The sequence below is a fragment of the Choloepus didactylus genome, chromosome 10, assembly GCF_015220235.1.
Source record: "Choloepus didactylus isolate mChoDid1 chromosome 10, mChoDid1.pri, whole genome shotgun sequence".
NCBI classification, from domain to species: Eukaryota; Metazoa; Chordata; class Mammalia; order Pilosa; family Megalonychidae; genus Choloepus; species Choloepus didactylus.
In genome coordinates, this window is record NC_051316.1 from 108,885,644 (window position 1) to 108,913,320 (window position 27,677).

The following is a 27,677-nucleotide window of genomic DNA, read 5'->3' on the forward strand; positions in this document are numbered from 1 at the left end:
GCTGAGCAGGGCAAACACCAAGGTCACCTACAAGCCACGGGCTCCTTCCCCTTAGTTCACAGCTGCCCCAGGCTGGGAGGTGGTGGCACCTCTGTCCTCAGACGGAGCCTGTGAGCGAGACCCGAGGTGAGAGGAATACTGAGCCATGCGGAGCCGTGGAGTCCTGCTGCTGCTGCTGGCCACGGGCCTGGCAGTGAGCGCCAGCCCCGTGCCCATGCCCCCCGACGACATCCAAGTTCAGGAGAACTTCGACATCTCCCGGGTAACTGACACGGGCCTCACAGGGGTGGAGGGGGCAGCAGGGGGAGGGTTGTCTGTCCTGCCCCTTGCGAGGTCCCAGTCTCCCTGTCTGCAACCCAGGGGGTCCATCCCTAAGGGCCCTTCCTGTGCCGGGATTCTTTGAAGTGACAACTCGATGCTTTTGTCCTTCTGTGAGACTCTCGTCTGACAGTCTGAGTCAAATGTCCTCTCAGGGCTCCAGAGGGAATCTGTGCTTTGATTAGAAGCCACCCCAGAGGAGGCTGTGGCCTGGCTGCTGCTGTCCCTGCAGCCCCCAGGCAGGCACCTGTTGCACGAATCTCCCTGCCCAACCCCTAGCCCTCCATTCCCTACACACCTCACCACCCACCATCTCGCTCTTAGCCCGTCTTGGGTCCCCAGTCCCCAGGCCTGGCTTGCAGACAGATCTGGGGTGGCACAGGGCAGGCAATGCCCACGGGCTTTGGGGCCGAGCATTTGGGATTATGGGAAGAAGAAAAGCAGGAAGAATCCTGCCAGAGATCAGGGGGCTGAGGCATGGAGAGGCGTGAGGACGGGGAGAGCCAAGGGCCACTGTGTCTGGGGCGCGGGCTGAGTCCTGGGGTTCACCGGGTGACCTTGAGCAGGGCCTTGACCACTCCGGGGCTCAGACTCCGCCTCTGTATCAGGGTCAAAGCAGAGGGGCTCCTGCACCCTTCCAGCTCTGGTGTCGGGTGGACTTGGCTTGTTTTTAGGGACAAGGAAGAGTGGTGGGCAGAGAAACAAAGAGGGCGAAGGGGCTGCGGCAGGAGCGTGGGAGCTCTTTCACCTCTCTGAAGTTCAGGAGAGAGGAGGGGGCAGCAGGCTTGTCCTGCACGGCCCAGTCAGATTCAGCTCAAGGAAAGGGATACCTTCTAACACGGAGCGCTGGGCTGCTTTGCGAGGTGGTGAGCACCCCGTCACTGGAAGAATTAAAGTTAGGACTCCTGCTCTCGCGGAGCAGTGGTCGATGACTTCAGGGTGTGAGAATTTGGATCCCATACATCTAGCAGAGTAAGGCCTGGTGGGGTGGACCCCACTGCCATGTCTCCTTCCTCAGCTTGCCATGAAGCATGAAATCCCACCATGAGGCTCTGTCCTCCCTCAGAGGTGTGTGGCCTCCAGCTCACCCAAGACACTGTGACTTAAAGCCATCGGTGGGTGTGGGGAAGGAGGGGAGCGGATTTCAGCCCACGTCCTCTTTGAGGCCTGAGGTGAACCAGAGCTTGTGGCTGCATCCTAGATGTACGGGAAATGGTTCAAGGTGGCCATCGGCTCCACCTGCCCATGGCTGAAGAAGATCAAGGACAGGCTGGCCGTGAGCACACTGGTCCTGGAAGAGGGCGCGACGCAGGCAGAGATCAGCTCGACCAGCACTCACTGGCGGTGAGCGGTGGCGCTAGGAGGGGAGACCCAGAGGGAGCAGGGACCCACCTTTCGGCCCTGGCATCAGGGAAGTTACAGGGCCCTACTTCCACCTCTGTGTGCCAGGTCCCTCCACAAATCTCCACCCGGGACACCCCTCTATAGCCGTCCATCCACACCTCCACGGCAGCGCCTCATCACGGTGCCTGCTTTCCAACCTGCTCTCCTCTGTGGGCCTGCCGTGGCTCAGTGAGGGCACTGCCACCCGCCAGGGACCCACGCTGCAAACCTGGGGCATAGGGTGGGGTGGAAAGATCCTAGACCTGTCTTCCCTGCTGCCACAGCCATTCAACCATCATCAAGCTGTGTCCATCCTCCTCCGAAGTCTCTCCAGTCTGCCCACTTCTTCCCTCTACACTTCTACAACCCTGGGCCAACCCACCGTCCTCTCTTGCCTGCTTGTTGACAACAACCCCTTTATTCTTCTCCCCACCTCTAATCTGGAACCTTCCACCCCATCCATCGTTCACCCAGCAACTAGAATGGCCTTTTGAAAATTTAGATCTGCTTAAGACCCTTCCATGGCTCTCTGTCACCCTTGGAAATAAAGTTCAGCCCTTTGACGTGTCCTTCCAGGCCTGTCCCAGCTCTCCCCACTCCCCTGCCCCACTCTCTCCCATGTGACCTAGGACCAACCCAAAGGAACATTCTTTCAAACTTCCTGGAACCCTCCACCCTCTTGCATGCCAGGTCGTTGTACCTGAAGTTCCTTCTATCAGGAATGCCTCTCTCCACACTTTCCTGGGTGCCTTGTCACTTCCTCCAAGAAGCCCTCCCTGACCACCCCCAGGTTCAGGTTACAGGCCCACCGTTGTGCTCACAGAGCACCTCGTAATCCTGCCCCACCTCTCCCCACACAGCACCCATCACACTGCCTTCACCTCCAGCCTGGGAGGGCAGGGGCCTGTCTTGCTGACCTCTGTTTGCCAGCACGCAGCACAGGGCCTGGCACACAGACCACTACGTGTTAACTGGATGATAATCAGTGTCACAATAATAGCTGGTATTAATCTCATGCTTCCTCTATGCTCCTTACTTATATTATCTCACTCAGTTCTCACAGCAACCAAGAGAAGTAGAAACCATCGTTATCTGCATTTTACAGACAAGGAAACTGGGGCGAGAGAGACAGAGAATAACTCCTGAATTAATGCATTAACTCATCTCTGACTTGGGTGCATCAGTATACTGTGCAGATATGGTGAAGGAAGCTGGTGTTGAGCTCTGGCTTTGCCAAGAGGCTGGCATGGATTAGTTCCTTTATCCTCTATTCCTGTGTTCCCTCAACTGTCAAATGGGGTGATGCTTCATGTCCATCTACCAAGGCTGGTGGGAGGATTAAAGAAGACACTTGGGAATGTTAAGGGACACAATGGTGGTGGGATGTTAGGACCAGGGTCTCTACTGGAATTACCTTCCTTTTGGTCTGTTCATTTCCAGGAAAGGGGTCTGTGTAGAGAAATCCGGGGCTTATGAGAAAACAAGCATTGATGGGAAGTTCCGCTATCACAGATCCAGTAAGTGGGATTCGAGGAGGTATCCATGGTTCTCCTTTGCTCAAAAATGCCTTGCTGTCCTCAGCTCTCCTTTCTTCTGCCTCACAGCTCTCTGCTCTTACAACCTGCCCTCCCATTTCTCTGAGATGTCATCCAGCCTTTATCCAAATTCCTATTCTAGTTTTCCCTTCTCCCTCTCTCTCAAGTCCAGGATGGGATGTTGGTTCCATAAGCAGAGCTGCATGCCGAGCATAACACCAAGGTTTCATCAGTCTTCACATCTCCTTCAGCATGTGCAACCAGCTGATAAAAATTTACTAAGCATCTACCATGCACAGTGTGCATGGCACTGAGAGGGAGCAGGGCTTGAATGTATTAATTCATTCAATAGATGCTTACTGAATACACTCTATGCCCTGAATAATTGTGTTAGGGTTAAATATATGAATGTTTGCTTAGATGGATGGATAGATGAATAAAGGAGCAAGAGAATGAACAAATTACTGATAAGTGGATACATGAATGGATGGCAGATAAATGAGTCAATCAGTCAATCATCTAATAGATAAATTAATGGAGGGAGGGAGGGAGGGATGAAGAAAAAAAGGGAGGGAGGAAGGAAGGAAGGAAGGAAGATGGATGAATTTATGGACTGATGTATGAAGATGCAAGGTAGATGGAGGGATGGGGAAAGAATGAATGATGAATATATAGAGGATACAGATGAATGGAGAGACTGAACATGGATGAATTAATAAGTGAATATATGGATAGACAGATGAATAGACAGGTGTGGGGTGAAATAGGTGAAGGATCTCAGGCTGGAAGAGCCTTCTGACCAAAAGGATGCTTTTGGCTTGCCTGCATCTCCCATGCAGAATGGAATGCAACCATGGAGTCCTATGTGGTGCATACCAACTATGATGAATACGCCATTTTTCTGATCAAGAAATTCAGCCATCATGGACCCTCCACTACCGCCGAGCTCTATGGTAAAGGCTTATAACTAGATGAGCGCGTAGGGGTTGGGGGTGGGAGCAGACCTTTGATTTCTGGACAGTGATGGGGCGGGGGTGGGGTGGGGTGGGGCAGAGAGCAGAGAACTTTGCTTTCTTCTTCTGGCAAATGCAATTAGGTGAAAGGTAGAAGCATTTACTCTCCCTGGAGGAGGTAGCGCTCAGCCTCCTATTTGATAAACAGTCCTTTTCTTTTGATTCTAAAATTCCACACCCAGAGAATTCCAGAACCTCCAGGCCCTTAAAAGAAGCAGTGGAGAGAGCCTGGAGAGGGAACCTCTTCCTCTCTTGGAGTCTATCTTTCCATAAGTATATCAAAGAGATTGACCTGGGTGGATGGTTTCCAAACTTCCCCTAAATGAAAACCACCGGGCAAAACCTCCTCCTCCGGCCCTGCCAGCCCAGCCCCTGCGGTACCAGGCATCTCCTCTGCTTCCCACCTGCAGGGCGGCAGCCGGAGCTGCGGGAGAGCCTCCTGGAGGAGTTCAGGGGCTTTGCACTGGGCGTGGGCATCCCCAAGGACTCCATCTTCATCATGGCCAACAGAGGTAAACGGCACTCCCCCACCTCACCTTTCTCACCCCCTCCTCACCTTCTCTGGCCCCCAGAGAACATCTCCCCAGCCCTTGGATCTTCACCATAACCCCTGAGCTAAGCAGGGACCGCAGTTACCGTTGCCCTCTTAACAGAGACAGGAGCTGGGGCCACTGGCAGAGCTGGGACCAGAACCACTTCAGTGTTTGTTCTACTACCACCTGTCCTAGGGAGGCACAGACGTGGGATTAGCTGGGTGCCTTCTAGCTAGTCAACTTCTGAGAGCCTCATTTTCCTCATCTGTAAAATGGGACTACTAATGCCTACCTCATAGGTTGCTGTGAGGAGTCAGTAAGATGAAGCAGTGCTTAGTAAGTGCTCAGTGAATGTTAGCTCCTCTGCCGATCTGTGATGATGTGGATGGAATGATGGGGGAGTAGAGATCACGCAGATGGTGATGATAGTGCAGCCACCAATCTGTCACTTTTCCAATGAATGACCTTGAGCAAGACGTGTGGATGGAACCATTCATGAAGTGGGCTAATGCACAAGACATTTCTAGGCCTGGCACCCATCTGGTTCATTGTCGCTAGCACCAGAGAAGAAACAAAGTCTTCTCTGAGTACAGGAGTCCCCCAAGCCTAGTCGCCTTATTCACCCCTCTTTCCTGTCCTGTGAGCTAGGTGAGTGTGTCCCCGGAGAACAGAAGCCAGAGCCCACCCAACCCACGGTGAGTACCTCTTCCTCCCACCCCCGTACACATCCCCCACTAGGTGCTCTGCACATGTGATTTTAGTTGCCCGTGCTTGGCTCCTGCTCTGTATTGTGAGCAGGGCCAGAGGGAAGGGTGAGGAGAAGGCAGGGATGGGCATGGGCTCCCAAGCCAGACCCACCTGGGCTCAATTTTGGCTCTCTCACTTGGGCAAACTGCTGCTCCATTCTGGACCCCCACTTTCCTCACCTGTGAAATGGGTCCATTATACTTACCCTCCAGGGTTGAGCTAGAATTCAATGAGATGTTAGAAAACTCTTAGTATAATGCATAACATGTAAAAATAAATGAAAATAAAGTCAATAGATTTCCTAAAAAACAGCAAACTTGAAAGCAAGCAGCTTCTCAAACCAATTCCACTCCTAGGCCACCTTCTGTTTTTGGGGGGTCTTCCATTACCCTTCCCTTTTATTTTCTTACTTTTTGCCATATTGATAAGCTTCCTTCATTATTTTCCTGGTTATTTGGAAGTTATAGATCCTATTTTATTCTATTGGTAGATAACTCTATATACACCTACACACATATGTACATATATAGACATGTATAAATATATACTTATATAAACATGTATATAAAATAACATATCCCACATTTCTTTAAAAACATTTCTTGAAAATTGAAAAAAAATACAGGAAAGCACAAAAATAAGACAACAGCAGTCCTTATTCCCACATAGAATTAACACTCTTAACATTATATATTTGTTTCTATATTGTTTAAGAAAATATTGATTTTGTAAAACAACTATATGCTCAGTGTAAAGAACTAAAACAATTTTTTAAAGAAAAAAAAATCTCACCACCCCCAAATTATCAACATTCATCTTATTCTAGGAATGTTGACATACACACATGCAGACAGGAAGAGAGAAGGAAGGGTGGGTAAATGAATGGATAGATACAGACATACTGCTGTTAAATGGGATGATATAGATATTTTTTAATTTTTAAAAAAATTTATTTTAAATTTAACAGAAATTTTAAAAAAAAATGAAGTTTCCCATTCCACTCTGTCACTGTAATGCCCACAGTTGTTTAGAAGTAGTAGTTCTATATTTACTGGAGTCTATATTTGCCTTATGTGTCTGTAACCCCAGCCTCTCCATTCCTGAGTTATTTATTTATATCAATCTCTTAATTAGCCCCATTTCTTTGCCAGGTGGTGTTTCTCAGTAGGGCTTGTTGGTGTTTATTCCTGAATTCTTTCATGTTTGACAGTCTTCCATTTCCTTCATACTTGAATAGCATTTTGTTTGTGTGTAATATTCTCAGGCCACATTTTCTTTCCCTCGGAACTTTGCATATGTTGCTCCATAGTTCTCAAGCACCAAGTACTGGTGTGGGAAAGCCTGAGGCCAACCTGACATTTCTTTTCCTTTTTGGCAATATGTTTTTTTTCTGCCCAGTTACCTGGAAAAACGTTATCCTTGAAGCCAACATCTTAACAAGGATGTGTGTTGGTGTTGAGAATTCTACATCAAATTTTCCTGGAACACAGTATTTCCATCTACAGATTAAATTTCTTCTGTACTTCAGGGAAAATCTCTTGCATGATATTATCAAATTTGTTTTCCATTCCTTTTGTTGGGCTTTGCTACCTCAGAAAGGTCTATCTTGCATCCAGGAGAACCATCATCTTCCACATCCATTAGTTTCTCTCAAATTGCTTTCATCTCTTTGTCTTTTCCATCTTCCCACTTGGGCAAACTGTTGCCCCATCTGGACCACTGGGATTATCACCAGCCTTTCTACTATGATATTCATTCCATTTATAGCGGCACCTGTTGTGTTCCTATTTCTAATGTATTTACTAGCTCTGAATTTATGTTGTTTTGCTTCTCAATTGTTTACTTAGGTCTGGATTCTTTCTTTTCATCTCATTCAGTTGTTTTCTCCCTTCATTTTTAAGACTTGTTTTAATGAATACATGTTCTTATTAAGTAATTATATAGCTTGAAACTGCAGAGGAATTGCCTTCCTTTGCTTGAGTTATGTTTTCTTCTCAATTGGTGTCACAGGTTGGGTTCCCTGCGATCAACACCTGTGGAAGGGAGAGGAAGAAGACAGGACTGGGCAGAGGGAGATGCTGAGCTGAGAAATAGTCACAGCCATGCCTCAGCCAACCCTACAGGGAGCTCTGAGGCTGGGATGACCCCTCAGAGTTGTCCCAAGGTGGGGCAAAGGGGCAGGGCCTTAATACCCACCCACACACCGATGTTGATCAGTCATTAAATGTGGGCTTCCCTGGGAAGGGAGCAGGGCCTTGGGTGAGCCCTCTTCAGCTGAGACAGTCTTTGAAAGGTGTTGAGAGCTGGGGATCGTCTGTCAGCAGCACTCTCAGCAGCTGGGGAAGTACGTCCAGCTCTGAAGGGAAATGTAGGCAGCTCATGGCAGTGGCCACCACAGTTGGACTCTTTGTCTTCTTCAGACTTTTATTTACTGATTTCAGAGGTAGGTTTGGGTAGCTGCTGTACCATTTTTTTAAACTCTTGCTCCTGCTTGGTCAGCGTTATCCAGACCTTTCTGTTTGTTCTGATACAGTGGGTAGGGGTGTCATTTACTCCTTGGCTTCTTCACCCTAAATTTGAGCCCAGTCACCTCCCACCCAACTTTAGTATAAGGTCTGGATATTTTGTGTTCCATCCACTTTTCTGAAGTCCAAGAGAATTGTGGGAGGGCAAAGGGCAGGAGAGCTTTCCTAAGGTGAGCCATCTTGGTTGGAATACCCTTGCTCTGCTTTCTCTTCTGAAATACTGATGAATATCTCATATAGAGTTCATTCCACCTGGGCTGGAGGTGATGTACATCTGTTCCAAGGCTGCACAACCTGGAGCATTAGATTGTACATCCCAGAATCTTCACTCCCATTAGAGAGAGTTTTAAGCCTCGAATCTGTTTTCCCTCTTTTCTCCCCAGAAGCCATTTTCACCTCTCCTCTGTCAGAAAAGGATAAAGATGGGATGCCCCTCAATTTTTCTCTCTCTAGATCTGGGAGTTTCAGAGTGAATTATACACTTTATGATTTTCCAGTACTGGGGGCAGAGGAGGTGGAGAACACAATTAAGAGCTAAACCTTGCTGAACCATTTTGTTCAGCTTCAGAATAGTTTGTTTCTTTCTTTGATTACCAGTTATGAGGGAAGTTTCTATCGTCTTAATCCATAAGCCAACTGAAGCTGTGTTTCTTTCTTAATATCAAGAATGAAACAACTTCTTGCAAAAGAAAGAAATATAATACACTTCCATTTCTTCCTCCCAAGTTTCCCACACTCTGTTTTTGTGGATATGATCTGAGATTGATGTTTACATTTTCCACCTCTTCTTTTCTTAAAATAACAACTTTATTGAGATGAAATTTACACACCATACAATTCACTTGTTTAAAGCATGCAATAGATTTTAGTACATTTACATATATGTGCAATCATTACCACAGTTAATTTTAGAACATTTTCATCATCTCAGCAAGAAGCTCTAAAACCTTTTGATATTACCTCATTTCCCTTCTTCTCCCTCATCTGTAAGCAGCCGTTAATCTACTTTCTGTCTCTATAGATTTGCCAACTCTGAACGTCTAAATAAATGGAACCATATAATATGTGGTCTTTTATTATTGGATTCTTTCGCTTACTAAAATGTTTTCGAGGTTCACTGATGTTGTAGCATGTATCAATACTTCAATCCTTTTTATGGCCTGTAATAGTCCATTGTATGGATATACCACATCTTGTTTATCCATTCATCCGTTGATGGACACTTGGATTGTTTCTACCTTTTGCTATTATGAATAATGCTGCTATAATCATTCATGTGCAAGTTTTTGTGTGAATATATGTGTTTATTTGTATTGGATATACACCTAGGAGTGGAGCTGGGTCATATGGTAACGATGTTTAACCAGGTGAGGAACTGCCAGATTGTTTTCCAAAGTAGCTGCACCATTTTCAATCCTATCAGCAATATTTGAGGGTTCCAATTTCTCCACATCCTTTCCAACACCTGTTATTAGCTAACCTTTTGATTACATCCATCCTAGTGGGTGTACAGTGGTATCTCATTACGGTTTTGATTTGCATTCACCTCGTAACTAATGATTCTAGCATCTTTTCATGTGCTTTTTGGCCATTTGTATATCTTTTTTTGGAGAAATGTCTATGCAAATCATTTGCCCATTTTTAAATTGACTTATTTGTCTTTTTATCATTAATTGTAATAGCTCTTTTTATATTCTAGACACAAGTCTCTCATCAGATTTGCAAATATTTTCTCCCATTCTGTGGGTTGTCTTTCCACTTTCTTGATGTTCTCCTTTGACGTGCAAATGGTTTTAATTTTGATGAAGTCCAGTTTACCTATATTTTCTTATGTTGCTTAGATTTTTGGTGTCTTATCTGAGAATCCTTTACTAAATCCAAGGTCATGAAGATTTACCCCGATGTTTTCTTCTAAGAGTTTTATAGTTTTTTGTTCTGACATTTAGGTCTCTGATACATTTCGATTTAATTTTTGTATATGGTGTGAGGTAAGAGTCCAACTTCATTCTTTTGAATATGGCTATCCCCTTGTCCTGGAAACTTTTGATGAAAAGACTACTCTTTTTGTCCTGGCATCCTTGTTGAAAATCAGTTTGACCGTAAACATAAGGATTTATTTCTGGACTCTCAATTCTAGTCCATGTTTTTATCCATATCCCAGTTACACCTATTTTGATTACTCTTGCATTGTAGAAAGTTTCGAAGTCAGGAAGTGTCCTTGCTATGCTGAGTCCCTTGCAATTCTGTATGAATTTTAGGATCAGTTTGTTAATGTCTACAAAGAAGCTGGCTGGGATTCTGATTGTGTTGACTCTGTAGATGAATATTGCCATTTTAATAATATTAAGTCTTCTGATTCATGAATGCAAAATATTTTTCCATGTGTTGAGATCTTTAATTTCCGTCAACAATGTTCAGCAGTTTTCAGAGTACACATTTTGCACTTTTTTTGTTATATTTATTCCTAAATATTTCCACTTGTCCTTTGAGAATTATTTTTAATATTTACATTGTCGCACAATAATTTTAGCAATTATTTATTATTTCACCCTATATTTATTGGCTTTATGGCTTACCATCCTTTCTTTGCTATCACACCTTCCATTTTCTTGTATTTAGATTCCCTTCTCAATTTGTGGAAATATTTCTACAAGTAATTTTTTCAGGAAAGATACGTGGGAGGGGGGCAAACTTCTGGATATTCGCATATTTGAGAATGTCTTTCTGTGGTTCTATCATATGATCAATGGCTTGAATGAATGAAGAATCCCTGAGTTACAATCTTTTCTCTCCTACAACCCTCAGCTATTGCTCTGGGACTTCTGTCATTAAATGTTGTCATTTAATCTGAGAGCCACCAGCTTCTTAATCCTTTGTCCCCAGGAAATGTCTAGGTGGGGGCTCTTTATTAAATTTGTCCTATGAGCCCTTATAATTGGATGAAGCAAGTCTTCATCTCAAAAAGTTTTCTTCTATTATTTCTATATTGATTGCTTCTCCTTCTGGAAATTTTATGTTTAAATTTGTATCCTGCAGTATCTAAGCTACAGTTTACTTTCTCCACTATGTGCTTAATTTCAACATTATTTCCCCCTGAAAAGATTTTCTACTTTTCTCATATTTTCCATTTCCACATCTGTTGGCTCCTGTATGATTGATGCAATATTGTCTTGAATTCCATTGATGGCTTAAGTTTCCTCTTGTTTCTTAGTGTCACTCTGGTTAGTGGGGATATTTCTTCAGCTCAATCTGATTTGTCTTATCAAGTGCATTATTTAATTTGTCCCATGATTTTTCTCTGCTCCTCCCCTCTCCCCAAGGAAGGCCTTTATGCCACCAGCTTGTGATGGGTTCTGGCAGTGTGTGGGAATCCCTGATTACAGCTTTCAGTTGCAACTTTAAAGGAAAAGGGAAAAGATTACTATAGTTCTACCTTTTCAGTTTCCAGATCTTGCCTGCAGGTGGCAGGTAGTTTGGTCCTTAAATGCCCTCATTAGGAGTCTGGCAATTTCACTGCTGTACCCAACACTCCATTCCCAGAGATGAGGCTGGGTGGGGGCTGCCTCAGTGGACTTTATACCCACACTCCTTCTGCTTTTGCATCCAAAATAGTTTAATAACAAATCAAGAGTAAATCTCAATAAAGCATTCCTAGCATTCAAAAGCTAATTTTGCAAATTTGAAAACTTAGCAAAAACAGTTTTCATGAACGCAAGAAGAGGTAACAACAAAATACAATCATCTAACTGAATACAATCACAATTGACATGAGGTTGTTTCACATTTAGGCCAAAAAACAAAAATATAAATGAAAAGTCACAAATTTTTTGTGCAAAGACAAGAAAAAAAACCTCAATTTCCAGATAAAATCTAGAATTTTGGAAAATAAGAATTTTAAAAATTAACTATAAATTTGATGTTATTAGGCTCCTTAATTGCATGATTTTCTGAAATTAAACAAATAGCTTTTCTGCTTCCTTTAGTTTTCCAGAGTGCTTCTTGACTACTCTGTAGTCCCCACTACTACAGCTAGACATGTTAGGGGCACTCCTCGGGGGACCCTTCTCCTTCCTGTCTAGATGGATTTCCTTTGCAAGCACCTCAGGATGGTCTGGCCAGCTCTTCCTGCAAACCAGCTGCACCATGCCTTTCATTTTCTAGAATGGGAATGCTGCCCTTCCCTGATTTCCGACCCTGTGTTGGATTCTTCTCCATTATTATATTCCTTTGGGCATTTCAATTGGAAGCTGGAGTGGGCCTATTGTTATATCTTCTGGTTCTGGTTATCATTTCAGACAAGAAATCTATCCTGTGATGCTCATTCCAGGATTTGGGATGATGCTGTTAGGAAAACAGTCCAGTAATCAGTCTATCATCCATGCTTCTGTCCACACCTTGCTTCCCAAGGCTTGGAATTCCAGGGGTCTGGGTGAGCAGAGCTAGCAAGTTCCCTGCAACAGCTTCTTCTCTTTCTTTGCCCAGAGAGCTCGGCGGGCTGTGCTACCCCAGGAAGACGAGGGATCAGGGGCTGGACAACTAGGAGCTGATTTCACCAAGAAAGAAGGTAATGACCACATCCTTTTCACACGGTTCTGCCATTCTCCAGCAGGAGGGGCCCATGATGGCTCACTCTGGCTGTCCTCACCACCACAACATCTCTTTCTCATCTCTCTGCCAAGGCCTGGGCCTGGAAAAGGCAAATCCAGTCAAGGACCCTCTAGTCTGCACTGTCCCAGGGCTGTAAGGGAGAAAGAGGAGTTAAGGCATCTTCCCTGAGCTTAGGAATTCTCATCTCCACGGTGAAAAGCGAGTCCTGGCCCTGCCTGGATCACAGTGTGACCTGTTAGCCTTGGTTTCCTTGTATATCCAATGGAGGGCTGACCATCAGGGCTCTTGCAGGAGTGACTCGGGAAGGAGGTAAGGATGCTTTGTGTAGCAAAAAGTTTCCGTGATCAGCTCACTCCCCAACATGCTTGGCAAACACTGAATCCTGCTCTGTCCCAGGCCCTGTGCCAGGCACTGGGGTCATAGAGACAAACTCCATGCCCCTTTGGAATTTCTGGTCTAGTAGGGGAGGCAGTCAAAAAGAAAGTGATGGACCCAAAAGGGAAGGACAGATAAAGGGTGTTTGGAGGCGGAGCAGTGAAGGGATCAAAGAGTCGTCGATGGATGAGGAGGAATCCCTGCTGTGTCTAGAAGTGCAGCGAGGGTTTTACGGGGAAGGCATTCTACGGAACAGCGAGACCTAATGCACAGAGGCCAGGTCACAGAGAAGAGGTCACGCTGGTTGGTATATGGGCTGGGAATACATCAGCCACTATTATTAGGGATTCTTCGTGCAGACAAGACCAACCCAGAAGAGGCAGTGGGCCTGTGGGTTGCTGGTAACTCACCCATGTTGTGGAACGGAACAGGCATGGGATTTGGACTCTGACAGACATGGTTTTGAATCTTGACTCTCAGTGACCCTGGGCAAGTCACTTCACCTCGCTGAGGATCACTTTCCTCATCTATAAAATGAGTTGATAGTCCTTCCTCTTAGCAGAGTGGTGAAAACTAAACGAGATGATGCACGTTAAGTGCCCAGCCTGGTGGCAGGTACACGATAAGCACTCGGTATGTGCCGGTGTTCTGCCCTCCCCAGATTCCTGCCAGCTGGGGCACGCGGAAGGTCCCTGCCTGGGGATGATCAACAGGTATTTCTACAATGGCTCATCCATGGCTTGTGAGACCTTCCAGTATGGCGGCTGCCTGGGCAATGGCAACAATTTCTTCTCAGAGAAGGAGTGTCTGCAGACCTGCCGAACTGTGGGTGAGTGTGAGCACCCTCGCAGTCCTTTCCTTCCCAACAACCCACTCACCAGTCTAACAGATTGGCCTTCTGAGAGGGCATTCTACTGTTGGAATCTGGGACCAATTTCCTGAAATCCTAGGAATTCTGCATCTGCTTATGAATGATTTTGGCAAGTCACTTCTTCCTATGGGCCTCAGTTTCCCAGTCTGTAAAAGGGGGACAGACAAGGAGTTCTGGGTGACCAGATCCCCCGGCTCAGGCCATTTCCCAGGTGTCCAGTCAGTGGTCTCAAAGATTACCAATGCTTGGTGTCTCCCTTCCTCTCGGCAGCGGCCTGCAGCCTCCCCATAGTCCAGGGACCCTGCCGAGGCAACTTCCAGCTCTGGGCATTTGATGCTGTCCAGGGAAAGTGCATCCAGTTCATCTATGGGGGCTGCCATGGCAACGGCAACAAGTTCTACTCAGAGAAGGAGTGCAAGGAGTACTGCGGCATTCCCGGAGACGGTAGGAGGCCCTCGGGAGGCTGTCAGGGTCCAGCTGGGAGAGCCCTGGTAGGAGGTGGAGTGGGGATAGCTGAGTTCTGGGCTCTGTGCCTGGTGACCAGCCAGGCCTCAGTTTCCCATGTGTGAAGTGGGGCCAGGCCTGGGGCCTCACCCCAGCTCTGATTGGGCACCTGGGTAGGCACTGGGCGGGTACAGGCAGGGGGTATGCAGGGTGGGGTGACTCTGGCAGGGCCGGGCTCTAATTCTGGTGCAGCTACGCTGGGCAAGTACCAACCAGAGCCTTGGTTTCCCCTTGGAAAATGGGACTGAGAACCTGCCTCTGAGACTTCACAGTGCCTAGCACATAGTGCTCAGCTAATGGCAGCTGTTATTAAATGACCTTAGTGATATAATGAGAGTGGTAATAGCATTTGAGAGAAAGTAGCCATTTAAGATTTCTATGCCTTGATTTCCCCAGTGCAAAAAATGGCACCCCAAATAAATCAGAGGCTGCAAACAGTCAGGGTTCTGTGGAATGCACTTTGGAGACCGCAAACCATGCAGCAAGCAGAAGTTTCTGGTCCCGGGCCCAGATCTCTGCTGGGCCCCACTGCCCGACCTCCTCCCTGAGGCATCCCTGTCTCCAAATCCCCAAGCCATGGAACCTCAGGGTGAGCCCCACACCCCCTCCCTGAACGTCTCTGTGTCCACAGGGGATGAGGAGCTGCTGCGCTTCTCCAACTGATGCTGATTCGCAGGCCAGGGGGACACAGGGAGCAGTGTCCACCCCAAGGCTCAAATAAAAGAAAACCAAATTACAACCCCCTGAACTTCCATGTCCTGACTATTCATTGGTGGGGAGGACAAAGTCGGGGAGGGCCATGAGAAACCCCCAGTTTTTTCCAGAGCTGACAAATGTTCATGTTGGAAATGTAATAGAACTATCTTCAGTAGGTGAAATTGGCTATGCAAATTATGAAACAAAAATCATACTTCTATTCACTCCACAATAGTGCAAAATGGGATTTTGTCTTAAAAAAGCGAGAAAAGAAAGCAGGGAAAAACTCTGCATACTTCATTAGCAACTCTGGGTCAGAAGAAATAATTGTGCCCTACTGTGCCGTGGTTCAGGGCAGATGGCCCCCAAGTGCCCAAAATAATCCCGTCCTCAGTCGCACTGAACCCCCTCCGTTTCACTTTGGCTACAGCCACATCCCCACCTACCGGACCCCAGGAGCAGAAAAACCACAGGCTGTTTCTACACGAAGCACTTGAGCCCCCATCTCCAGGGACTGTGGTTCTAGACCTTTCCCCTGGCAGGAGCACGGGCACTGACACTCCCATTGGCTCCAGGACAAGCAGCTGGGTCCTGGACCAGAGCAAGAAGCCTTAGCTGGTAGCTTGGCTTCTCCCCACCAACCTAGCCCAAGAACCCAACTTCAGGAGTCTCCAGTGTGACACACTAGATTTTCACACGCTTGGTTGGTTTATAACTATTTCTTGCTCGCTTCAACTGCCCAGAGCCCTGGTGGCTGCTGCAGCCGCAGAGGAAGTGAAAACCTCAGCTGTGTGTGCTGCAGTGGAACAGCTGACCCATAGCAGACACCCAGGCAGGGCTGGTTCCCCTCCCGTCACCACGGGGTGGCCGGGCTGTGAGGGCCGCGGCTCATCCGGCCAGGGGTTCCCCTCCCAGGCCGTCAGCTCATCTGCTCACGAGTCCTGTAAGGAAGGAAGAAGGCAGGGCAAGGACTGGGGTGTAGGGAGAGCTCTGCAGCTCTAGTCAGTCCACATGGACTTTGACTCTCCCAAAGCCCAGAGCTCGGGGCTCCCAGGTTCCAACACAGAGGGCCATCCAGAGGGGCCAGCACCGGGGGTCACGGCCAGGACTCTCCCAGAAGTGGGCGGGGACAAGAGCAGGGGAAGTGACTGACAGGGCCCCCAGCCTGGAACCAGCAAACGTCACCGTGTCCCACGTCCCTTCCCGGATCCCCGCCACGTGTGCCCTCACACAGCAGGGCCAGCTCCCTATGGCAGTGTCAGGGTGCCCCCGGAAAGACAGATGTTTTGAAGTGACCTCAAGGACAAGTGCTTAAACCAGAGGGTGCAAGCCATAGGTGCATGGCCCGATGGATGGAATGTTTAGCTCACCAGGTGATTTTCACAGTTCTGAATCCACCACTGAAAAAGCGGGTTTCTGCATAAAAACCTGGGTTTCTCAATTCTCTTGGAAAAAAAGTTCTGATAGCCCAGGGCCAACACCAGCCAGAGAGGAGTCGAGAGGGCCCCCTCAGGGGCCCCCGCGACCCATGGAGGTGACCTGCCCAGTCCTGGGGGCATTCATCTCCGTGACACTCGCTCAAGGCTGCCCTTTCTCAAAGATTCGCTTGGTTCTTAAATATCCTCACCTCAAATTTTCTCTTAGATACTGGCCATCCACATTATTTTCAGTTTTAAAAAAAATAGATTTGCCTGCATAATAAACATTTTGTTTCGTTTAAATCTTAAAGGCCAGAGGCTGTCCTTTTGCCTGGCCCAGCTCTCGCCTTATTTGATGGCGACGCGGAAGGTCCCTTTGGCTCCGGGATGCACCGCGTGGGAGTTCTGCCCCCAAACTTCACTGCTCCCGGAAACGCCCACGCTTTCTATTTAACAGCATAAAACAGCCACAGAAGGATGGTTTGGAGGGCAGGGCTCACAGCTTTGGGGACGCTAACCCAGTTTTAACAGCCTTTATGCGCTGTTTTATGTACACTTTGATGGAATTTTTTCAGATGATCCCAGTACCGCATGCTCTTAAGGAACACCCAGTACCTGGGGGATAAAACCAAGGTTTGGGATGTCTGTTGCCCACTTACCTTGAAGACAAGATGGAGATTTTACACTAAGACAGGGTTGTCCTGGCAGCAGAAGGCTGTAGTTTAGGAGTTGTCACCTTCCCCTCTACTTCGGGGACGCCTTGTCTTTGGGCAGTCCGCTCTCCAGCCTTCAGTTTGTTTGTAGTTAAGTAAAATATGATTGTCAGGCTCTGGGAGAGGCACTGGGCTGTAAGCCCACTCTGGGCTGGTCCCGCAGAGCTCACTGTCAAGCGCACCCATGATGAACGTTTTTAGCGTCACAGATGCCATCAGGATTTTGGCAGAAGCCATGACCACTCTTCCCCAGAAAACAGACAACACAACACAGCACGTGTAAGGCTAAGCTGGGGAAAGGGACTCGACGGGGCCACGAATGACAGCTGGGCAAGGCGAACTTGGATGCGTGCATTAGACGTTGGGCTAAATACATCTATCCTTCCGAGGGACAAAGCTCGTACATGAGACCGGCGAGGGGCCACGTCTTCCCTTGGCCCCATGTCCCTCCCTCATTTACCAAACATTGGCTGGGCTGGGCCTGGTGCCAGAGTTGAGTGTTGAGCAAGCCTCTCCCTGCTGCCCAGGAGCTCATAGCCAAGGAAGTGCCAATCACGACCTCACACAACCAGTGCCCCCTGCGGTGCACCCAGGCCCGCCACCCACAGGTGCCCACTCTGGTACCCTCCACTCATCAGTGCCCCTGCAATACGGTGCTCCCAACCACCTGGCAAGGCCCAACCCCAACCCCAAGAAATACCATCACACACCACCATCTTCCTAAAGGTCATTTTATTGTAAAACCATAAATACAACACTGACATGGAATCATTTAAGCAACTGATGCTCTCTAACTGTTAAAACGATGTCTTTTTGCCTTGGCATCGACCAACTGGGAAATAATGTTTCAAGAATCGGGGTTGGGGTTGGGGTAAGGTGTTACTGAGTTCTGGGCTGGGGCTTTTGGTGATTTAAGGAACCAAGCAGAACCTTCCTCTTCTCCCTGGGAATGTCCCACTTTCAGACAAGAACAGACAGGTAGAAACAGCAACATTTAAACAGCTCAGTTTCAATTTTTATTACTCTGTAAAAAATCTCTTTTTTTTTTTTCTGTCCCTTTCCTCCATTTGACATCAGTGAAAGTTTTAAACATCACGAAACTGATCTGGCTGTAAATGGAGAAACGGTATCCAAACAAAGTGAAACAAAAGCCCAAAGGACAAACAGAAAACCCTAAATAAACCCTCAAGTTTGGTCTCGGGGGTTTATGTATCACAACAAGAACTGTCAACTCAACCCCCATGCAATCTGACTCCTTGGAGAGCTGTTGGATGCACACCAACGATACAGGAGACTGCGCACGTCCTTTGTTAAGTAATACAGCAAGTGTGACACTAGGTAACTTTTTTTTTAAATACAGTACATGGTACACAGGGACCCCAGAACGCCCCTGCATAAACCCCTCGTGAAGACTTTAGCCAAACACTGGCTGTTTATAAAAATATTGTGTTGCTACAAAAGTATAAATTAATGCTACCGGTATTAAGAAATATTAAACACATAAAACTTATAAGGATTAAGAAAAATATTCATTAATACCTGTAGAAAAACTCTGGCCTAAAAAAGATATTTTTTGTGTGTTTGTTTTTTTGTAAATTTTTTTTTTTTGTATTTTTTTTAAGATGACTTGAGTTTCTTGCACTCAGAGACACAGATGTGTCCATGGTATTGCCTAGAACATCTTAGCTACTGAGAAAGGATGCAGGGGTGCACGCACGCAGTTACTGAGTAGGGGGCAGGAGAGAGAGGGGGGCACCAAGGCTTTCTTATGATTTACCTGATGTGAACGAATCACTGGTGTGAAGTGACAGGGAAAAGAAAAAGGATCAGAAAACAACTAAAAATAAGTTACGCTTTTTAAAAAATATCTTTGCTTCAGGTGGTAGTACAAAATGATTTCCTGATGCTTGGGGTTGAATCCCCCTGGACGTGCTGCCTGCTGGGGCTGAAGGCCCCCAGCCCAGCCCAGCCCCCCAGCTTTCTCTCTCTCTGCCCTGGCTGATGAGCCCCGGCCCCCTGTCAGTCCATGAGCTGATTGCACAAGGACCCACCCACCCTGGCTGCCTGGGTGGAAGGATCCTTGGTGGAGACCAGCTGGCACCTGGGCTGGGGGAGGAGACCCCCCTCCTGACTGGTCTTGTCTCCAACAACCTGGATTTCAGGAGGTGCCCCAGGAATCCCAGGCCCCTGAGGTTGCGGGCAAGGCTGGGCTGTGCCCCTTTAAGGAACTTTGGTTCGAAGAGTCCAGGTGCCCAGTGGGACACCTGTCCCTGGGGCCTCACCTGCTTGGGTGGGCGGGTCCTGGGTGGGCCGTGATGCAAGCACCCACCTGCAAACCCAGCAAGTCCTCCTCTGTGCACGAGGTGACCCTTTAAAGTGACACCGGCAGTGCTGGGGGTGGCATGACTATGTCCACCAGCTACCTAGCCGACTTGACCCTCCTTTAAAGCGGGAGCAGGTGCCTCCTCTTGTAGAAATCACAGGGTCCTTTCCTGGGGAGCCAGGGTTCTACTGCCCACAATTCTTCAGCCAAAATGAGGGGGGAACCACAAACACAATGAAATCCGAAAACCCTGAAAAGGGGAAACCAGCTGGGAAACATAAGTTTCATTGGTTCACCATAACTGGCCTAGCAAACATGAGCCACAGTGATGAGGTGAGGTGCAGGCCCCTTCCCAGCTCTCCCACTGGCTCAGGTGGATACAGGGGCCCAGACAGGGCTGGGCCAGGAGCTCCCCTCCTATCGTTTCCAGGGGACAGGTGGAGCCGTCACTTCTTGGTTCTGTCCAAACCACCAGCCTTTCTGGGAGCCCTGCTTCAGATACATCCCAGAGATGGGGGCATTGCCACTGTCCCCAAAGCAGGGGCAAAGCTAGGGACATGCCACAGCTCGACAAGGCAGGAGGCTGTCTGCTGTGCCCTGGGACACCTCTTCCGGGCTCTTCGCGCGCATCTGTTAACGCTGACAGTATTTGGGCACTGGCCCCTTTCAGGCAGTCTCAGGGGGCCTTGCTTCCCCATCCATGTCCCCGCTTCGTTCCAAGCCTCTGTGAACCCGTGCACCCCCCACCCCCACCCCGAGAGTGTGTGCTGTGTCCCTGACATCTCTCCAGATGCGTGCCCACTTCCCAAGGGGTCTAGACCAAATCCAGGGGCAAGCAAGTGGCCTTGCTCAAGAATCAGAGCCTCCTAAAGGCTGAGGAGGTTCAGCTTCACAGTGGAAAACATGCCCTGTCGAGTTTTTCTCTGGTGCTTCTTCAAAGTGCAAGAGGTAAAGGCTCAAACTGAAGTCTTGCCCAGCTAGAAATCTGATGTCAAAAAAACCTGCCTTCCTAGAATCCAGGGGGCCCTTCACTTCTCCTCTGTGTCATCGGACTGCCCTTCTCTGCTCACCACGACACCCTGGTATCCTTTTCTCAGCCAAGAGTCCATCCCAAAGCGCCAACCCTGGAATTATCAAGCAGGATGGTGGTAAAGCTTCCTTGCTTGCTACCGCAGCTGGTGGTTTTTGAGCAGTGCACCTGGTGGAGATGTGGAAACTCCGCTGTGCTCCAGTGGCTCCTCCATGTTGTTTCCTAATTTCTGAATGCCACCCAGCGACCTGCTGGTTGACTTGGGCACGGGGCAAGGTAGAACCGTGTTGGGACAAGTGCATCCATTTGTGGCACAGACAGCACCGCTGTTCTTCGCTGAGCTGAGAGACTCCACGGGCTTCTGCAAACCTGACGTATCACCCATCATCACGTTGCACAGTTCTTGGTCTGGAGTAACTGACCCTAGATGGGGGGGTGGGGGTGGGGCAAAAAAAACACCTGCAGTGGGGAGGTGTGCTTTTCTCACCTCCCCTCTGGGGTCCATGAATGGCAAAATGAAGCCATCCCCATCCTGGGAACTGTGGGGCTTGAAGAGAGTTGTATCCAAGTCAGTGGGCAACCAAGAATGACAGAAACAGCCCCACCTCCTGGGGCCCCAGGCCCCAAGGGGCTGTGGTGGAAAAGTCCTACAGTGGTCACAGAACTGGGAGGTGGACAACAAAATCCTTCCAGAAGTCAAGACTGAGCCGGGTGTCTGGAGATGAACTGGAAGAGCCTGTTACAATCCTTTGGCTGAGCTGGAATTTGGATAAGGTAGATATTGCTGGAAATAAGGGGGCCAGTGGCTGGAACTGGGAGGCTTTTTGGTTTTACCAAGCTATGCGTTGTAGTGGAATTTGCACTAATGGAAATGGCGTCTCTGAGAACGCAAGCTGAGGGTCACCTTGGTAAGACTTTTCCTCTGGGCAATGCCAGCTTCTGGGGAACCAGAGGTCGGAAGAGAGAAATGACCACCTGCCACCTCGTTACCCATCTGACCGAGGCAGCCCCAGGGGATGGCTGAGTATCTACTGGAATTCGCAGCAAGTCTGCAGAGGCCAACTAAGTAGTGGACTGAGGTGAGGAGGAAGAGGGGGATATGAGGTGACAGCATATGAGAAGGTACCTAGAATTTCACAGGACTTACTCTGATCGGTTTTCTTTCTGGAAGGCAGAGAATGTTGAGTGCTCTAAATCACAACTGGGCTTATTCTCTGCTGGCTTTGCAAGAAAGTAGAATGTCCAACTCTTTTCTATCTAATCAGCCCAATGATGGGGTGATACCAGCACAGCTCTGTTCCCAACGATCAGACAAAGCAGGCAGCTCCGATCCTCCTCGTGTGGGTGCTTAAAGGTGCCAGGTCGTGGACCCCTCCCCCTGGCAGCAAAGCAAGGCTGGAGGAACCTTTGGCTGTAGGCACCTGCCAATCAACCATCAGCATCCTTTGCACTTTGCAGCCACTTTCCAGAATGGCCCCAAGGATCTGAGCGAAGTCTGCTGATGCTCGCAAATTCTCCAGGAAGTGGTATTAGGTTATTGTCCAGACTGCTACAGGGCGGATGGTGGCTCTTCCAATGCGTGACCCCAGTTGGAAAGGTTGAAGTACCTAGGACTTCTCCAGGAGGGGAAACATAACAGTAGTTCCTGAGACCACAGCCTGCTGGAGTGAATGTGGAAATGGCCCACTTGGACCATTTCTCTTTCAATATGTCCAAGACTCGGGAGGGGAGGGCTGGGTTGGTTCTCACGAGGCAGTGTGCAGGCTTGGCTCCCAAGGACAGTGCTGCATGCCCAGGACCCTAAGCCTTCTTGAATTTCCAATCAGCTTGCTCTCCCTCCTGCCATGGACCTGGGGGAGAGGGCTGTTGTACAGTGCTTTTTGTAGTCGAGGTATCTTGCAGTTGAGTAATGTTTTATTACTGGGAAGGGATGGAGCCGAGTTAGCCAACCTCCAGGATGGCAGAATGTGCCTTCGCAAATTGCCTCCCACGACGGTGAGCATCCTCAGGCCAAAGCCCTTGGCGTCACCATCTCTACCCCACAGCTCTGATCAGTGTCTGGGGGGACGCTGGGACCTTTCTTCACTGGGGGGTGAGGAGGTGGAATGCTGACCCTGATGGAACCACCCCTTGCCAGGAGACGGGGTGCCCCCTCTCTTAGCATCTGGGCAGGGGGCACAGAACCTTAGTTGCTCATGGATGGGGCAGCAGGAGAGAAACACCCAAAGACAACTTTCACAGCATGGAGCTGAATGTGGCCTAATGCTACTCCACCCCCAGGACATCCACCATTTGGCCCCTAAGGCACCGTCTCAACTACTGTCCTGGAAAGGAGGTCTGTGGCTCACGTGGGGACCCCTGAGGGCCGTGGGCGATGGTACCACCTGAACCCCTGGGGCCCTGGGCAGGAAGGCTGTGAGCTGAGGTGTGAGGTGTGGCGGATGTGACGATGGGTCAACTCAGGGGTCCCCGCTGAGCAGGGTCAGTGATGTGTGGCGAGTAGGGTAATGCACTCTTGGGTACAGAAGTCAGATATTTGTGGGACTGAACACAGCAAACCAGGAGGGTGAGTCTTCCACTCACATTCGAGAGAATTCCTTCGCCACGTGCTTCTCCCTATGGCTTCCACCAAATCCCTCATCTGTGAAATCTGGGACTCATCCCCCATCCCTGGTCCCCAAAACAGCACAGCCAATGTCTGGGTCTTGGCTGATCGAGTACAAGAACATCCTGGACTGTACAGGGAAGGCTTAATAAAAACCTTAGCATACGGAATACCCCACTGAGATGAGCTAGTTTACAGTGTGACTGGAGGAGCAAAAAGGCAACCAAAAAGGAAAAAAAAACCTCCAAAACATAAATTACAGACATTCAGTGCCTCCTAGGAGAGTCTAAATGAAATTTAAAAACCAAACCAAAAAAAAAAAAAGTCAAAATTGCTAAAATAATAGAAAAAAATCATTTAAGGAGTGGAGACAGAATCTATACTTCTCTGGAAAAAAGGTCTCTTTTTTCTATCTTATATTAAAAAGCAAGAAGTCAGCTTTCTATTAAAGTCTCCTTTCCTGATTTGGGGAGAGAGAGAGGTGTGTTTCTAAGGCGGCTAACCCAGTAACACCCAAGCCGTGTCACAGAGGCAGCAGCTCAATGCCCTGAAGGTGAACAAGAAAGAAAGTCCAGTGCAGAAACTGTCCATCGGATGCAGTCTGGAGACGCCATGGCTGAGCAGCTGGGGTGGGGCAGGGAGCAGCGGGGTGGGGAGACCCCAGGGCAGGGGAATGGAGGGCAGAGGGGGACCGTGGGGCAAAGGGCAGACAATGTCAAGTCACTTCAGATCTCAGCTGCCTGAACATTTTACACCAGCCTTCTACCAATCTGCACACCTGAAAACAGAGTCTTAAAGCCCCCTCACCGAGAAAAGGAGGTGAAGCGTCTTCCCCTTTCCCAAACACTCAGCTTTCCTGACACACCCAGTTTAATGCACATGTGCCCACGAGCAGGCACGGCACACGCACCAGGGTTGTATGTGTGTGTGCGCGTGCACGAGGCTTCTGCGGCCACGGAGATGAGCACAGAGCCCCACAACTGCCCACGTCCATGGCACGTGTGTCCATCCACGTGCATGCGTGTGCAGGCACATACACCCATGCACACGCACACTGAAAAAAAGCACTTAAGTTTCCAGGGGGCATTTATAATGAGGTCCACAGTGTTTAGAACTTAAATTCCTTTTCTTTGTTTGTGACAGTGTTGTGTATTTTCATTTTCTTCCTTCTTCTAATGTTCTCTTCTGTTTTTCCTTTCCTTTTTCTCTTCTGTTTTGTTTTGTTTCCCAAAGTCAAGTCTTAAAGCATGTTGGATTTCAGAAACATGAGTTTGTTCATATCTTCTGGACTCAGCAGTCGCCTCCTTTTGATGAGAAGGGCTTGCTCGCACATATTTACACACCCACTTCTGGCCCCCACCGCCGGAACCGCGAGGAGCCAGAAGGCAAGCTTGGCAAGTTTTGTGTGCTTTTGGGTGACGCAAGACCAGTACTGGAAGAGATCCGGCGTGGCCTGGAAGAGAGGCTCCTGTAGGTAATCGTAGACTTCGTTCTTCCCGAGCCGGTCGTCCTCCTGAGCTGCCGGGTTCTCGCCGGGCGCGGAGCGGGGCTTCTTGGCGGCGGGCTCGAAGTCCACCTCCTCGGTCCAGGACTCCTTCACCTCGTTGATGAGCTCGCAGACCTTGCCGATGATCTCCTCGTGCTGGTAGGGTGGGACGGGCCGCAGCTTCTGCTGCGGGTCCAGGATCATGGCCACCTTGTGTGCCGGGTGCACCTTGAAGTTCTCCTTGAGCGCCTCCAGGAAGAGGTGGCAGAGCTTGCTGACGGTGCCCGCGTCATTGGCCTTGGCCGTGAAGAGCTTCTCCAGCCTGACGTAGGTGGGCAGCACCAGCTGCAGGGTGGGCTGGCTCTCGTTGCTCAGCTCGATGACCGCCTGCTTCACCGGCATCAGGATGGCTGCCAGATTGCTGAGCAGGTGCTTGTTGAGGCTCTGGATGAGGTTCATCTTCTTCGCCCGGCTGTAGAACTCGCAGATCTGCTCGTAGCGCTCGTGCACCAGCAGCAGCGAGTCCGTGACTGAGTTCCAACAGGGTGGTGGCGACGTCTCCTCCAGCGACCCGAAGGTCTCCTTGGCAAGGCCCGTGGAGCCCGCCAGGTCCTCACACACGTTGAGCAGCTCGATGACCTCGTGCATACTCCGGGCCTGCAGCGTCCGCTTACTCAGCACCGTCTGCACCACTGAGTTCAAGGCACAGGCTGAGCAACGCAGGCACATGCCAGCCTTGGAGAAGGCGGATGTGCTCACCCGGCAGTCCGTCACATACACCGTCCTGATCTCTGACATCACAAACTCTGACAGCACGTTCTGCACCCAGTGGTGCACCAGGTCGCCACTGTCACGGATGTCCGCGCCCTTCACGCCCAGCACGTAGCTCTTGATGTGGTTGCCCTCGGCCTGGTAGGCCGTGAGGATGTAGCAGGAGTCGGGGCCGACGCTCTGCGAGTGGCAGGTGACGCCGATGCCCAGGCAGGCGTTGCTGCCCAGGGCGCACGTCACCTTCACCTTCACCTGGTTGTACATACGTGGCAGGTGCTTCAGCGCCAGCGTGTTGAAGTTGCCCAGGATCTCGGTGACTGAGAAGCCTCCGTAGCGGGCGCCGCTGTCCACCAGGGTCTGGGCCAGCTTCAGGAACTCCTTCCCACTCACCACGCTCAGCGCGCCCAGGTCGGCACACATGACCCGCAGCAGCCGCTCTGCAATGTTCTGCCGCTCCTTCTCGGGGATCATGCTGTGGTTGGGTATTAAACCACTGGTTGTGGCTGGCGGGAGACACAAAGAGAGAGATTAATTCTGGCACTTGATTCTGGGTCTGGTTATTTGGGATGAGGACTAGATTTCATCTCGCACACAAATTGGTGGTGCTGGTGATCTTTACTGTGTGAAGACCTCAATGGAATGCAGTTCTAAAATTGATTAGTAATGCCTCCCATGAAAACTGTTCTAGGATTCATTAGTAATGCCTCTCATGAAAGCAGTTCTAAGATCGATTAGTAATGCCTCTCACAGGCACGGGCATAGAACATAGTGATACGTGGGCCGCATATGTGCTGGATGTCCTTTACTTAGACAACTAGTCTACCCACTTTCTTAATACAGGAATTGTTTCTAAGAACATCTCTGGTCAAAAAACACATGGCCACAGTGTCAGGGAAGAACCATCAAAAGAAATTGTGGAGAGGCAGAGTCTAGTTATGATTTTGTCACTAATTTGTGCCCTCTGCCCCCAGACCAATCACTTCGTCTCCCTGGTCTCCTCCTCCTGTCTGTCCCATGAGGTATGGGCATCCCTCCCAATGAGGTCTCAGGGGTAGAAGTGCTTTTAAAACTGCTATGCACCGCCCCGCACCCTGGTGGCAGACACAGGCGGTGGGGGTGGTGGGCAGAGGGGAACCGCCAGGTGTGGGCAGGATAGTCCGAGGGGCAGCAGGCCACAGGCCCTGGGGCTCTCCCTGGGTGAAGACCTACTGTTGTTGGCACTGTTCCTCTGGGCCTGAGGTTTCCACTTCTCCTCCACAACTGCGGGTGGTGATCGGGACTGGTTGGAGGCAATGTTGTTCTCATTGTCCGCTGTGGGTACAAAGGGGACCATATGATGCCTCGCAGGGCAAGAGGCCAGCTTATTACCAAGAGCAGTAACAGAGCGTGGAGGTAAAAGTGAACCATGGCTTCCGGGAGCCAGGCCTGGTTCATTTCCCAGCTCCTCCTTAGACAACTTTCTTAAGCTTGCAAAGCCTCATTTTCATCATTTGGAAAAAATGCAGGCAGCCGTACGGACACTACCCAGGAGCTAGAAGGACTGAGAGTGAGTGCAATAAAGAGCTGAGTACAGTGCCTGGTAGGGAGTGGGCTCTCAGTCAATAGGAATCTCTGTATCCTGGGCCTGGCCAGGAGATCCCACACATACATGCAACCACAAAGTTCCAGTTCTGAAATCGGGTGGTGGAGGGTGACAGCTGCACCCCAAGCAGTTAAATGCTCCTTTCACTTCTATGAAGTGTAATCTTCTGTCTTTTTAGTGTATTTACTAGAAATTTAATTAAATGAACAAAACAGGACCCATATGTCCCATATGACACGAAGTACTAAATTCTCAACTCCCTCTTTGTAAGATGTGAAACTGAAGTCCAGACATAGCAAAGCATTTCCCTAAGATTACCCAGAAAACTGGCAGGGCTGGGACATGAAATTCAAGGCCTCCTGGTTCTAGACACCTCCTCCAAATAAATGTTGCCCTAAATTTTGTGACCTTGCACATATATGATCATGTCCAGCTGCTTGTAATTGGCATGTGCCTATTCTCCCCTCTTCAGGGCTGCTCCTCGGTGTTTCTATGGAATCAGCTCTGAATAGGACTGGTCTGAGCCATGTCCTTGTCCTTATGAAACAGCCACACTGTCCCCTATCATAGAGTAAACCACAGGTCCATGACCACACTCCAAAGTCCTGGGCTTATGGGCTGGGCTGTTACCCACATTTCTG

At 49.1% G+C, this 27,677-nt stretch overlaps 2 protein-coding genes across 21 annotated transcripts in view; one reads left to right on the forward strand and one right to left on the reverse strand.

Moving 5' to 3' along the window:
- Positions 1-40: 40 nt before the first annotated feature.
- LOC119505526 (alpha-1-microglobulin/bikunin precursor) lies at positions 41-15,160 on the forward strand. Of its 2 annotated transcripts, none has more exons than XM_037798352.1 (10): positions 41-262; positions 1,520-1,662; positions 3,142-3,218; positions 4,076-4,189; positions 4,660-4,761; positions 5,431-5,477; positions 12,537-12,618; positions 13,699-13,866; positions 14,179-14,352; positions 14,809-15,009. In XM_037798352.1, the coding sequence occupies exons 1-10, from the start codon at positions 146-148 to the stop codon at positions 14,958-14,960; spliced, it is 1,176 nt and encodes a 391-aa protein (XP_037654280.1). In that variant the 5' UTR covers positions 41-145; the 3' UTR covers positions 14,961-15,009. The 2 variants fall into 2 exon arrangements, with proteins under 2 accessions (XP_037654280.1, XP_037654281.1); XM_037798353.1 differs by lacking the exon at positions 14,809-15,009 and adding an exon at positions 15,044-15,160 and having other exon boundaries at positions 146-262.
- An 8,420-nt stretch (positions 15,161-23,580) lies between these two features.
- Positions 23,581-27,677, reverse strand: part of ZNF618 (zinc finger protein 618) — a 180,790-nt gene continuing 176,693 nt past the window's right edge. For all 19 annotated transcript variants that reach the window (XM_037851090.1, XM_037851087.1, XM_037851086.1 and 16 more), the window contains 2 exons: positions 26,664-26,765; positions 23,581-25,957 (listed from right to left, as the gene is read on the reverse strand). In XM_037851090.1, coding sequence (XP_037707018.1) covers positions 24,438-25,957; positions 26,664-26,765 — 1,622 coding nt within the window. In that variant the 3' untranslated portion in view covers positions 23,581-24,437. The remainder of the gene's footprint in view (positions 25,958-26,663; positions 26,766-27,677) is intronic.

What these genes read in the sequence shown, in the direction of transcription:
- LOC119505526 (XM_037798352.1), top strand. Translation starts at nt 146, where the DNA reads ATGCGGAGCCGTGGAGTCCTGCTGCTGCTGCTGGCCACGGGCCTGGCA. An exon ending in CTTCATCATGGCCAACAGAG is followed by an intron (nt 4,762 to 5,430) that starts GTAAACGGCACT and finishes CCTGTGAGCTAG; the next exon opens with GTGAGTGTGTCCCCGGAGAA. An exon ending in GCAGACCTGCCGAACTGTGG is followed by an intron (nt 13,867 to 14,178) that starts GTGAGTGTGAGC and finishes TCCTCTCGGCAG; the next exon opens with CGGCCTGCAGCCTCCCCATA.